Below are 14,161 nucleotides of genomic sequence, written 5' to 3'. Positions count from 1 at the left end.
GATCTGCATATGAGAAGCAGTGAGGTTTGTATCAAAACAAGGTCAACCTCAGCCTCACTTACAATCCAAGGCCAGGACACTAAGCACACAACTGTAAAATGGCCTATTATGGATAGTGGCTGGAAAAAGTATGCTCCGTGATGAACTGAACTAAATCTGACATCGTCTAGATAAACGATTATCAAAGACATCACAACTGATTTTTCAGTAACGTGACTGTGTTACTAAATGCCAAGTTATAATGACAAAAATTTGGGAGAAATTACTCAAATTCTCACCTCGCGATGAGGGCACCACGGGGCGAGGTGGTCTCACAGGTCGGCGAGCTGAAAGAAACAATTAAGCAAAAACGTATTCCTTTATGAAGAATAAGAATTGCCATCCAAGAGATATACACTTATGCGCAGCTTAATTTTCCTTGCAATACTGGCAGCATAGGGAGTATATCCATGGCGATATAGAGTGGGTTTTAATCTCGTACCCATATCTTCCCACTCTTCCAGAAAGAACATCTGGCAAAATCCGTTTGCATGTGTCAGGAATGTGACACATAGCATAACTGCGCACGCTCAACATTTTTAGCACAAAGACTGTGCTGTCCTATTGCACAAGATGGATGTTTAAGATCAGTTTTATCGCTATAAATTTAGGTAATATTTCACCTACCGTATTCAGAAAAGAAATTCAATGATTTCAAGTTTCTGGGAAAGACCAGAAGTTTACTCCCAAGAAAAGCATCTGGGTACGAGATGAAGTGGTTTTAATCACGTGTCGTAAAACTAAAATCAAGTAATCACTACAACCAATCACAGAAAGGATATTGAAAACAATGAACCAATCAGAAGTTGAAAGTCGGTGGCGTCAAGCGCGGGAAACTACATGCGGGTGAGTCATGATTGGTTTTGCTTTAACTTCTGATTGGTCAAGTGATTGGCGCAAGCTTTTTCAACCAATGGCATAGCGTAGTGAAGGAAAGCCAAAGTAAACTCTCAATTACTTTGAACATTCCAGTGGAAACGACTCTAAAAGTTTCCCTATCGAGTGTGTTCATGGCGGCCATGTTGGAGGAGCCAAACAAAGAAAGATGTTTTGATAAAAATAAAATTTATTTCGCAAAGGAAAATCATTCTCTTGTTTCGGTCCTCCAAAATGGCTTCCGTGAACAAACTCTATTTCGCGTTTCATGATTTACTAAAGAAAAAGTCAATTCATAGAAGAACAATAAGAATAACATACAAGCACAGTAGCCCCATTTCCTGTCTCGATCGTAGTTGGGTGTCATCGCGCACCATGCTCGTTTGCTGTTTCTCCTTGTACAGCTGTTGTAACGGCGACCTTTGTAGATGAACGGGAACGCACAGCAATATCGAGTTGTTGTTCTCCTGCGGCAGGTACCTATGATAATGAAAGTTGGACTTTAACGACAGCATTTGTACAAAAGGGGATTTTATATGAGCATACCAGACGTCTTAGTAATCTCTGATGTGTTGATGTAAATGTGGAAGTCAGGCAGACTCCTGAAATCTCAGATTATTTAATTAGATTACCGAATTCGTTTTTGTTCAACGACGCACTTGACAGACGTCTCAGCCGTTTGGATTAAAGCTAGTTTATAAACGAAAGGATCTTAACCGAGATGCACTTGCTGTGAGACGCAATAAATCACCCAGTATTCTTATCGCCCGGCCCTATGCTCTGGAGGGAACGAAGAGAAACGATGATGATGATGATGATGATGATGATTTCTTGAGAAATCAAGCATTTCACCACTCGCTTTTCAAGTTTTTGCGTCTCGTATTTAAATTAGTCAGACTTAATAGTCAGACCTTTAAAGTGTCCTCACTTCTTCGACACTTCTAATACAAACAAGGTAATTATATAGGTGTTCTTTTCTTGCCTGCTTACCTCCAGTCAAGGTTTTGGCCTAGCGACGCAACGGCAACAACACCCCACCTCCCTCCCTCCTAGCTCCAAAATGTACCCATCAGGACGGCGGTTCTCCTTGGGTTTGTGCGCAAAAGCGCGTGGGTTTTTGAACGTTTGAAAAACGTGTCTCAATGATGTGTTGAATTGTCTATTGTGCTGTGAAATATCCCTGGAACTGGGCTCAGCTCTTACTATTTGAATTCCAAGGCAAATAAACTGTTTCAAGTCTTGAGAACTGGGAGCAGATGCAATATATAGAACACTAGTATTGTGGCTTCTATATAAAGCAAAAAACAAATTTCAAACAGAGCCATTTCTCAACACTTACCAGACACCACATAGACGTCATTGGCCCATGGACCTCCTTTGCCATTCTTACATCGATCGGACCGTCCGTACTTCCGGTAGGTCACGTGAGCTCTCGGTCCAGTAGCACACCATCCCTGATGCTGTATAGTGAAGACTGGGTAACCGAACCTCAGAGCAACCAAAGCACATTTCAAGATGGCGTCTGCTCGTCTTCTGTAGAAACCCGTCACCAGTGTGTTGCGGCCATCCATCTGTGGGACGGCTCGGCGTGCAGTGTCTTTGTAGCATCCAAGGGACTTGACTAAGGAAAGAAAGACAGAAATTTGAGATCTCAATGGTCAACGTTAAAGTTCACGCTTGAACAACATACCGAGAACACGAATGAGCAGGCGAGTTAAACATTTTAAAAATTTAAGGGGAGCAGGGATGGCGCAGTGGTGAGAGTACTCGCCTCCCATCAATGTGGCCCGGGTTTGATTCGCGGACTCGACGTCAAATGTGGGTTGAGTCTGTTGCTGGTTCTCAAATTTTCCCCTCTCCTCAAAAACCAACATTTCTAAATTCCAATTCGATCTGGAAAAAGTCGCCAATAAGTGCTCTGCGCTAAATACATTGACACTTAAATAAAGTGATTAGTTCTTATTTTGTTCCTCGATCTGCAAAACATGCACAGCAACATGAAAGAGCTTCAATGAGAATATGGTCATACAACGCTGAATTTTTTTTTCTTTTTTCTGGACTTAAACTTAACCACAAATTAATAAATTGCAAGAAAAACTCTAGACGAAGGAAAGTTACGCAGGAAAAGGTGACTACTATGTGTTAACAGAGAAACAGAAGTACACTTACTAGTTGTTCCAGAAATTCTGATTGGTGCAGCTGCAAAGACAAAGGTTTGATTAGGTTTATAAAAATCTAGAAAGTAATCGCAGCCGAATGCACGACGGTAGTCAAGGTCATTGAAATATTACTGCTCAATATCTTTCACTTGAATGACCAAACTTTAGAATAAGCTACCGACCCAAAAGGTAAAAAGGTCAATATAGACAAAAGCATAATGGACAGGACATCTTAGAGATACATTTTTGCTCAGTCGTTTTGATTTGAAATCAGAAGAAGAGAGGTGTCAATGTCTCGCAAATGCACTGTTCGTTCCACTTTGTAAACACCTCCAAAACTACAACAACAACAACAACAACAATGACGACAACCACATTTTGTACACAATTATGTGTAGGTTTTCCGGGTGTACACTTGTCTGCTAACTTGGCAATGCTATTTTGCAAATTTTATAGTTTGTCTTTTGAAGGCTCCTTAAGAATCGACGTGTTGGGAAAAGTTCATATTTCTCTTTTGGTTTCTACGTTGTCCTGGTTTGTAATTTTTTTCCTTTGTTTGTTTGTTGTGGTGTTTTGATTCGTAGTTTATTTACAGAGACATAAATAAAGAAAATTACGACTTACGTCTCACTCCTCCTCTGCACCACCCCCACAGTCTATTTCTGGGGTAGTCAGGAGTGGTAGCGCACCAGGTTCTTCCGCGTCGAGTTCTTGCGCAACCATTGTATCGGCGCCCGCGGTATCTGAACGGCACACAGCAATATCCTTGCGTTGTGCGGTATCTGCATCTACCTAAAAATTTATAGGACAAATAAGAAAGCATAAAAAATGGGCACAGTCGATATATAACGAATATTTGGTTTTATCATCTAAGTCGATATGGTAATTTGGCCACCGTACATAGATTCGAGATCTGACGCTTTGAGTGCCAACCCTTCGCCAGAGCGAATCCGCCTTCTTCGGTTTCTTTAGAAGCTGACCCCCTTAACAACTGAGGTATAGACCTGGCTAAAGAGTCGGTTGAAATTAGGCTCAACGCTCTTATAAGCTTGTGAATTATGATATTGTTTGAAGAGTGCACCAAGGACACCAAGGACTTGAAAAATCTTGTTTTGGTATCAGATGGCTTGCAATTACAAATTTATTCAACTTCCTGTTTTTTTCCCAAGCCCACGCCTTAGATTCCTATTACGCAATCGTGCTTTACTGGCTCAGTAGCAAATGCACGGTCCAAACGCACGTGATAAAAGAGGGAGTGTAAAAAAACGGTATGATAACCACGTGATCATGTTATAACTAGCACGTGATCAACGGTTCGATCGCTGCTTGATAATCGGTGTGACACTGTGATCATCATATAATGAAAGTTGCGATCGGCGCGTGATCAGAGGTATGATTACCACGTGATCAAAGTAGTTTGTCAATTGCACAACGACAAGTAGGGGTACGTTTTTTACATAACTTTTTCTGGGTTAACTTCGAAAGATACCTGAAATCCTGTAGACTTCGTTAGCCCAGGGTCCTCCTTTGCCATTCCTACATCTGTTGGATCGTCCATACTTTGCAAAGGTTGTCTGAGCCCGCGGTCCTGACGCACACCAGCCGCCATTTTGGAGTCCTAAAAATCTGTAACCTCGCCTGGCTGCCGCTAAAATGCATTTCTCGATGGCATATTTACGTCGTTGGTAATTTCCAGTTAGAAGGCGACTTTTTCCATCCAGTTGAGGGATGGCTCGGCGCGATGTGTCCTTGAAGCACCCTAATCTCTGCACTGAATGAAAATGGAAAATGTCAGAAGTTTCTAACCATAATAGAGCTGGAAAAAACAAGTTATTTAGCCATAAATTTGAGTTCAATCGTGATCCAAACAGTCAAGACATTTTGGGAGACAAGAAAGAACATGCGATGCTCTGAACTGAAGACGTTGGAAGTGTGTTCAACAAAACAGACGAGAAAAAAGGAACAAAGTTGGAAGTCGCGTATCACCGACTTACCTCTCAACGAGGGAGTGACTCTTATAGGTCGAGCTACAGAAAAATTAAAATAAACACAACAATAATTAAATAAATAAACAAATAATTAAGAAACTAAGTAAATAAATAGACAAAAAAATCAATCAATCAATCAAGTCAAAACATAGCCTCGTTTCTGTAATGAGGTTCAAGGCAACTTGGAAATGGCCTATTACATTCAAGGTGACAAAAATTCGACAAATATATTGAGCGAAATGTTCACGTCATGTACCTCTTCCCCCACGGCAGTAGCTCCAGAGTCTGTCCTGGTCGTAGTTTGGAGTAAGCGCACACCACATTCGTGCAGAATTTTTCTTGGTACAGCGATAATATCGTCTCCTTTTATAGACGAACGGGAACACGCAACAGTTGCCATTTGTTGCCTGCGTGCGACAGGAGCCTAGAGCAGATAGTTTTTTTTATTAAAAACTGGATCATTGAATAATGCAATTTCAGAGTTTTGATTGGCTTAGCGACCATGGGATATCAGCCATTATACAATGCCTTAGAAATAGGGGCCATTGAATGGTCTTTCTTGCAAAATGAAATTAGCAAGAGCAAGCAGTGGGTTTTTCTTTGTTTTAATAAAACAATTGGTCCACTCGCGCTGATTGAACATGGGATGATTATGAGAGGTTTGCTTGGTTTAAAGGGCCTTAGTCAGCCACGCCTTGTTTTTGTTTATTTGCAAGATTTTGGCTCTTATATTTAATTCGGAGCATGTCGAAATGAACGAAATCACTGTGAAACTACTAAAGATAATGAAACTTACTTTCAGGAACACAACTTACAGTAAAGCAATAAGATTTCGCTTCACCATGCAATATTAATAATGTTGATGGCATCGAAAATGGCGGAGGCTGACTAGGGTCCTTTTAGCCTGGTTCACAATAGCGGCACAACAGCATAGGAACTTGTACATAACGACTTAAAGAATAGATCTGGTTTTGTTTCTTTATGTTGTATGTTCATGCCATCATGATACTGCTATAATGTTATGTCGCGTCTGTTCACATTGGTGACATGACGTCCAAATGAAGAACTACTCTCGTAACTCGAAATATTTTTAAGGCAATAGCTGGGAGAATTTAGTTCGATATCAGGACATTTTATCCTAAGGTTACGTTCGATTGACCGTATTCCGGAATAGGAATAAGCGGAATAGTTGTTAAATTTCTCTTTTTAAGCAAATTGGAAAGCCATTTCTGCAAACATTCACTGAAACATGATAATTTAAGAGCCATTTCGTACTCCAGTAACTCTTAAAACCTCTTATGAGGGATTTCTTGTCATCGTTGTATGTATTCCTATTCCGGAATAGGGTCAATCGAACGCATCCTTAGTTATCTTTGCTTTTATTCGTGATCCGAACGTTTGACAAACTAGTGATATTGCAGATGGCTTCATGGCGGATGTCGTCCAAATATCTTGAAAACTTTGTCTCAAAATTAGCCCTCCACCTTGTATCCTCAGCGTTTAGATTATAGAACAAACTTAGCCTATGAAACTCACCTTTCAAATAGTAAACATCATTGGCCCAAGGTCCTCCTTTGCCTCTCCTGCATTTCTTTGATCTTCCGTATTTAGCGAATGTTCGATAAGCGGTACGCGATGAAGCACACCATCCTCCATTCTGCAGTGCGAACATTCTGAAGCCTCGTCTCTGTGCAGCCAGGGCGCATTTTTGGATAGCGTACCGTCTTCTTTGGTAATTTCCTTTCAAAAGACGGCTTCTACCTTCCATGGTGGGTATAGCTCGTCGGCCAGTGTCTCTAAAGCAACCGACGCCCTTTGCTAAAAAGAGGAGTGCGGAATTAAATAAGGTAACCAATGGATTAGCAATCCGCCCTCCCCAACATGTGCCATTTTCTAAGAATTATAGTCCATTTTTCTGCAATCTCAAAATGTTTCTTTGGGGATTTTTATTCCAATCTGTTTATGTAGAGACTGGAAGGTCAACTGACCTTTTTCCAGGTTACCTTGCTATGTCATTAAGAAACTAGAAATACGTGACTCGCAAAACTTCGCGAAGCTGGGGCTGGGTGGAAAGCCCTCTTTCGTGTTGTAGCATCAAATGAGGAGATTAAAAGGGGCATAGGAATTTTTTTTTATGAGCATGGTCTTGTCGTAGTTCCACAGGCTAGTTTGCGGTTGAAAATCTATTTCTGACGCGAAGTAATGTACAACGGGCGTGGAGCGCTGTCGTGTTCGATAAATTTATTTCCCACGGAAAATTATATTACCGCGGCCACAAAACGTGTAATTTCTTCAATGCAATCTTTCACAAAAAAGCTTTCTAAGAGAAAGGGAAAAGATTCTGGAGAGATAGTTCTGTATCCAGTGAATATTGATCAACATTGCAGTTGAAATTTGATGTTGCATGCATATCTTTTCCGATGTATGCAAATTTTGCTCCAGACGACGCCGGACAGTCTGACATCATTCATACTTTGTTTTTCACTGTTGCCAGGCAACAGTGCGGACACCTTCAAAGATATAAACATATACACATATATATAAATATATTTTTCGCTTGAATTCGCGCGGCTTAGCTCCGCTCGGGCCGGCTCGGCCCGACAAATTTATTAACCTCGCTTCGCGAGGAATTAAATGTAGAGGGGAACCTCAAACGGAGCTTAGTGAACCTTTCAGGAGAGAAACGTTTACTAACCTACTAGTCTTCTTGTAATTCTGATCACTCTTCCTGCAAAGGACAAAATGGTCAAAGAAAAGTCTAAGCTTGAAGTCAATCTGGTAACCTGTAGATATAAGGTCGACAATTTGCTCTATCCCTTTACGTCGTTCTTCAACCTTTTCCTTCAAGGTCGTACGCCATAATCTTGCTCAAATGATAAGAAAGACAAGGCCTGGTATATGTCCTGTATGCATGGGGGGGGGGGGGGGGGGGGAAGAGCGTCTTAAGTAAAATACTGGGGACTTTACTCAACTCTGACGGCAACAACAATGGAAACGTCACTTAGAAATGCATGTTCAATGTATGTGACATAATTTGTGAGGATCCCAGCCCGTTCAAGAAAAGAATAAGTAACAACGGCTTGGATTTCAAAAAAAGAAGAAAAATGTTACGGTCGTGTGGCCATGTACTCCTTAAAACTTTGAATTTGGCCACTTCACGTCGTCTGTTTGCAGAAGACGTTTAAAAAGGTACTTTAACTTTTAAAACACTTGCAGAACTATTGCTTTGTTCAGTAAACCTATAGAGCGTGTGCACGGCGGCCATGTTGGAGGACTAAAACAATAGAAGATGTTTGCATAAAAATAGAATATATTTCCCAAATGAAAATCATTGTATTGTTTTGGTCCTCCAATATGGTCGTCGTGCACACACTCTATTCTTTTTGGACGCTCTCGTTGCCGTCACGGACACGTTTGCGTAAGATCCATACTGTCTTAGGGATATGCCATATGGTGGACTTGTCTTGCAACGGTTTCGGCATTTGTCTCCGAATGAATTGTGAGACAAGTTACACGAACGATTGCAACGTGCAATACAGCATTCATGGGGAAAACCATTGCGAATCAAGCAGTTGTAATTCAAAACGACTACAGAAAGAACAGCGTTCTTACCTGTTGGAAGTACTGGCTTTACAGGCCGAACTGGCCTACGTCCTGGCAAAAAAAAAAAAGAAAAAAAAAAAGAAAAGATTAATAGGACGTATTCTTCTCCGGAACTTTCTTATGCAATGTAAGTTTTTCCTCTTCTTTATTTCCACATCCCATTATTGACCCCCTCAGACTATTTAATGTGCTTTCATCTCAAATTTACCCATCAGTGCTACATGTAATAATGAAAATACAATATAGTAAATGTTGACTTCGCAATGAATAGCAACGAACCTAATGTTGAATGCATAATTTTATTGTCCCAAATCCAATACATACAACTGTCAAATTTATCCCAAAATCGAACAACACATGATCCATTGATCCATTGAGGAACAAAAAGCCTAACCGGGTGGGTAGGTACCAGATTAGCAAACAATCATACCTGCACAATTGCCCCATTTCTTGTCTCTATCATAGTTTGATGTTATAGCACACCACGGACGATTGTTATTCTTTCGCGTACACTCATGATAACGGCGGCCTTTGTAGATGAACGGGAATGTGCAGCAATAACGAGATGTTGTTCGTTTCCTGCAGGATCCTGGAAAAAGTCAACAAATAAACAAAGGAAACCTTTAGCCTTCAAGAAGTTTTAAGGGCTAATACCACTAAAACGCCGAAAAGGCTAAAAACTGACCAAAGTGAAATGAGGTCTAGTGATCACTGCTATGGTGTTTGGCTGGAAACTGATTTGAAGGTGGGGTGGCCGAGGGAAAAAATGAACGAACAACAGAACAATGTTCCCGACCCCAAAAAATTATGCAGCTGAAGGTTTTCAGGGTCCAGTGAAAATAGAGCTTTTGAAAGGAACAGGTCTACTATAAAAGTGATGAAGGGGGAGGAGGTTGCTTGCCTAAAGGTTCCACAAGATTGGGAGCTTAGGAAAAGAAACTGCGCATGAGAGGAAATAGGAAATGTCCATCTCAGGTGCACGGACATACCTGACACGAAGTAAACGTCATTAGCCCAGGGCCCTCCCTTGCCGTTCCTGCATCGATTGGACCGTCCGTACTTCCGGTAGGTCACTTGAGCTCTTGGACCAGTAGCACACCATCCCTGATTTTGTACAGCGAAGACTCGGTAACCTCGCCTCAGGGCTGCACCGGCGCACTTTTTGATTGCATCTACTCTTCTTGGGTAGAAGTCTCGGAGCAGGATGTCACGTCCATCCATTTGTGGGATAGCTCGTCGCCCTTTATCTTTGAAACAGCCGATGCGCTTGACTGAATTGAGCGAAAAAAAAAAATGGCATCGAGGGCAGTATTGCGTTAATAGGCAATTTCAATTTTTAGTTGCCCTAAGAATCTTTTTCTAAGCCAGTTCTGTTGCAAAAAAACTGAACAGACGGAAAAACTCTTTCTCTAACACGGTGTAATCAAATTCACTCTTTCTCTCTGTCCACATTTCAAAACTTTTCAAAAACGTCCACATGCCTATTCAAACGGTCTCAACATTTCCCTCTCAAATTTGATAACCAATTATCTTGATAAACTAAGGAAACGTTGTTAAAATACTTACCCACGACAGAGGGTGTTACTTTGATTGGTGGAGCTGTGTAAATAAAAGCCATATCTAAGTTTACTGACAGATCAACAAAAAGAGTGGTTTTATGGGTTTATTTTCTATGAAACTGTCATCGACTCTTGTGTGTTACCGCCATTTTGGGCGACCTAATCAACTGTCACCTTTTAATGTAATAAAGTGTATGCCTCGAACAGAGAAATCACAATATGATACTCGATCCCAAAGAGTAAAAGTATCTGCAGCTTTTGGGACACCCTGTTCTTGTTTAATTAACCCGGGAGAGACTAGGCATCAGCAAGATAAACAACAACAACAACAAAAACACTTTATTTCATAACGAAGACAAAATCATGTACTTAGTTACCCGCAACAAGCAAAGGCTAATCGAGGCGGGTAATTAATGCTTAAGCTCAAACACGATAATGAAGAAAACCACCAATAACGAACGACAACAGTAACACTTACGTCGTTTTCCTCCCCTGCACCACCCCCACAGTTTACTTCTGCTGTAGTCGGGGCTAATTGCACACCAGTACTTTCCGCGTCTGGTCCTTGCGCAGCCTTTATAACGACGCCGGCGATACCAGAATGGCACACAGCAGTATCCTTGAGTAGTACGTTCTCTGCACCGACCTAGAGACATTACATTACGAGAAAAATAAACAAGCAAGTTGAGAGTGTTGGTCTACTGTTGTTCAAAAAAGTCTTCTAAATGTTTGTGAAGCAAATAGGCCAAATAGGCCATTCCCGAGTTGTTTTAGGCCTCATTACGAAAGCGAGGCTGAGTGCAAAGATTTTCATGCGAAAATTTGTTTTGTTTGCATAATAAGAACAATACATAAAGCCTTGCTTTCAAAATGACGTTCAAAGCAACTCAGAAACGGCCTATTGCAAGTGTAGGAGATTTTGGCCAATTTTAATGCTCAAGAAATCTCTTAGATTGTGATTGCAAATATTTCTTTCAATAGAATTTCGGGTGGAAAAGCCGTGCTGTCATGCTGAAAGTGTGTACTAATTGCTGCTTAGCGGTAAATGGGTTTTACGGGGCAGTGCCTATCTAATGAACTTCAAAGTTCAAAGTTAATCTCACCCAGGGTTAGAGAGATTTAAAGTATGCTGTCCTTACAGCCTTCACCGGCCCCCACCTCAACAAAAATGGTGTCTGCAACCAGAAACACGTCTATTTACTTGGGCTTGATTTTTCGGCACTCGCTGTGGTCTGGTTTTCCTCCCCGAGAATTGTATTGCATCTACAGTTGGACGCTCGTATGCTCTTTGAAACTTACCTATGACCCTATAGACGTCATTAGCCCATGGTCCTCCTTTGCCTTTCTTACATCTGTTCGATCGTCCATACTTTGCGTAAGTATATTGAGCACGCGGTCCCGACGCACACCAGCCGCCATTTTGAACTCCAATCACCTTGAAACCGAATTTAGCTGCATCTAGGGCGCATTTTTGGACAGCAAGTTTTCTTCTCTGGTAGTTTCCTCTTAGAAGTCGGCTTCTTCCATCTCGTTGTGGGATGGCTCTGCGAGACGTGTCTCTGAAGCAGCCGATCTTTTGGACTGATTACATCAATCAAAAACAGCATTACATTAGTAATGGAAAGGGGAGTGAATTCCTAAAGAATCTGTTGTACTGCGTCGGTGTGGAGTAGAAACAAATATTTTTGTTTATCAACAGAGTTGATAACTAAAGGTAAATTGGCCCCCGTAATGATATTAGAGAACGGACGTTTTGAGCGTTAGCCCTTCGACAGAGAAAATCAAGGAATCGTGGGCTGTTTGTGTTTACAAAGTGAGCAGTGGAGCTAGTCTAGTAGTGAGAGCATGGTAATATGGAAAACAATAATAAATTAGTCGATTGAAGAGCTTTCGTTGATTCCGTGGGGATTAAGAGTGCCGATTTGAAAGATGAATTTTTGTTCTAAAATTTTGCGGATTTCTGTGTTACCACGACGAAGAGAAATGCCACAGACTGCCATGTGTTTGTAAGAGTGGTTAGGCAGATTAAAGAGTCGAGCGACTGGTTCAGATTCATCCTTGTCATTTCTTTCAACGTCTTGAAAATGTTCGCGAAATCGGTCACATTAAGACCTCATCAAGCTCTAATGGTTAGTGTTTTATTGAAAGATGGCTTCATCAATCCGGTGCCTGTATCTTTAAGGTGTGTGTTATGGGGGGCGAGGGGTTGTTCCTTTATGGTCATTTTCATAAAAGCTTTCTTACTTTTAAGACTTCAAGGTGCGCATTTGTCCATACGAAAAATAAATGTATAAGTTTAAGAAGCAGTACTTACGAATGAATAATCCTGGTACTTTAATACCAGAGGCTGGAAAGAAATACAAAAGTCAGTGAAATTTAGATTGTGAAAAGAAACAAACAAACAAACAAACAAACAAACCACACACAAGACAAGACACTGATGTACAGACAAATAGACAAAGTAGTGTGTCCCACGTCAATATAATTTAAAGACGGTTTCCACGGCCAACTACGGTTTAGAAACTCGAATTGACAAATACAAACGTGATTGAATGATACACAACCGCTTCGATTTTTTTGCTATCTATTCTGTTGACATTTACACCCATCAACTTGTATTTAACAAGTTTCCATAGCCTGATCCCCGAGCGCCACTCAGTCAGGTTGTTACACCGAACACGGCTATCGCATCTGGACCAGTCTCTTGAGTCAGGATAGGCGTGTACATTCTAACAGCCTTATCGGCTGATAAGGGACCACATTAGGTGAATGGGGGCACAAGTGTGGACGAGGGGGTGTGTGTGGGTACAAGTGTGGACTAGGGCGTGAGTGTAGGTACTGCAATAGCACACACATACATACCTCTACAATTGCCCCATTTCCTGTCTTTGTCGTAGCTCGATGTTAGAGAACACCACGGACGCTTATGATTCTTTCGTGTGCACTTATTATAACGACGGCCTTTGTAGACGAAAGGGAATGAACAGCAGTCGTTGCGAGTTGTTCGTGTAGTACAGGATCCTAAGATTAAAAACAGGATACAACAGTTAATAGTAAACCTATCAGGTACTTATATTTAACAGTTAATTAATAATGATTCCTCCAAAAGGATTTGGCCATCAGTTTCGACTTAGGCCATGTTCACACGGGACCGGTTCCAAATGGTTCCGATCTAAAAATCGTGACGGATAGGCCTTTTGTTCACGCGGGACCTGCTGACCGTACAGTCAATCCGTTCCCGATCAGGTACGATAACTGGACCTCCGAAAAAACAGGTCCAGTTTTGGAACCGTTTCGGTAACAAATGGATCTGTCCCCGTGTAAACACCTGGACCGGTTCCTTTTGGTACTAGCAGCGCAATTAAGCTTGGGTACTAGTTGAATTTATGGTACATGAGGAGGTAAATAGTCGTTGTTTTGGTCGGCATACTTCTTGGTTTAACTGCCTTAAGGCAGCTGACCGTCCTCCAAATGGCTGTTAATACAGTTATCCATCGGAAGTCTCGGTAGGATATCTTTCGAAAAACCTTTCAATGATGTCTTCACATGTCCTTTTAACAGTTTCCCAATCTTTTCTGTTTGAAGCCTGGTAGGTTTTGTAATCTAAAATAACTTTTAAGAGAAGGGATAATTCACCGTCCGTACAGCTGAAGGCTTTATCTCCATCCTCTATCGATTTAGCCTTCTTCGGCGCCATTTTTAAAGCTTCAAAGTGCATTCTGCGCATGCTTAAATGGTAGAAATAGCCGCTTTTTTTTACTTCGATTCGGTACCGAACCATAACAGACCGGTCCCGTGTGGCCTAACGTTGATAAGCGGAACGGTGCCGTGTGAACAGAAATGGTCCGTTCCAGGATAGGGTCGGATCCATTTGGGACCGCCCCCGTGCGAACATAGCCTTAGACATTTCCTTACTTTAGCTCAAAATTAGCCTTTA

The 14,161-nt window shown here is 41.4% G+C and overlaps 1 protein-coding gene across 1 annotated transcript in view; it reads right to left on the bottom strand.

Annotated features, from left to right (window-relative positions):
- LOC146475447 (uncharacterized) overlaps positions 1-14,161 on the bottom strand; it is a 132,440-nt gene that overhangs the window by 50,283 nt on the left and 67,996 nt on the right. Inside the window, exons 59-76 of the mRNA XM_085115840.1 lie at positions 13,087-13,245; positions 12,539-12,571; positions 11,524-11,805; positions 10,703-10,870; positions 10,232-10,264; positions 9,655-9,936; positions 9,096-9,254; positions 8,675-8,716; positions 7,758-7,790; positions 6,599-6,880; positions 5,319-5,486; positions 5,069-5,101; positions 4,564-4,845; positions 3,699-3,866; positions 3,085-3,114; positions 2,255-2,536; positions 1,237-1,395; positions 279-326 (exon numbers count right to left, since the gene is read on the bottom strand). Of these exons, the coding sequence (XP_084971966.1) occupies positions 279-326; positions 1,237-1,395; positions 2,255-2,536; positions 3,085-3,114; positions 3,699-3,866; positions 4,564-4,845; positions 5,069-5,101; positions 5,319-5,486; positions 6,599-6,880; positions 7,758-7,790; positions 8,675-8,716; positions 9,096-9,254; positions 9,655-9,936; positions 10,232-10,264; positions 10,703-10,870; positions 11,524-11,805; positions 12,539-12,571; positions 13,087-13,245 (2,643 nt within the window). The remainder of the gene's footprint in view (positions 1-278; positions 327-1,236; positions 1,396-2,254; positions 2,537-3,084; positions 3,115-3,698; positions 3,867-4,563; positions 4,846-5,068; positions 5,102-5,318; positions 5,487-6,598; positions 6,881-7,757; positions 7,791-8,674; positions 8,717-9,095; positions 9,255-9,654; positions 9,937-10,231; positions 10,265-10,702; positions 10,871-11,523; positions 11,806-12,538; positions 12,572-13,086; positions 13,246-14,161) is intronic.

The sequence above is a fragment of the Pavona decussata genome, unplaced genomic scaffold, assembly GCF_977016875.1.
Source record: "Pavona decussata unplaced genomic scaffold, jaPavDecu1.1 SCAFFOLD_84, whole genome shotgun sequence".
Classification (NCBI taxonomy): domain Eukaryota; kingdom Metazoa; phylum Cnidaria; class Anthozoa; order Scleractinia; family Agariciidae; genus Pavona; species Pavona decussata.
This window is presented reverse-complemented; position numbering and strand designations above follow the sequence as displayed.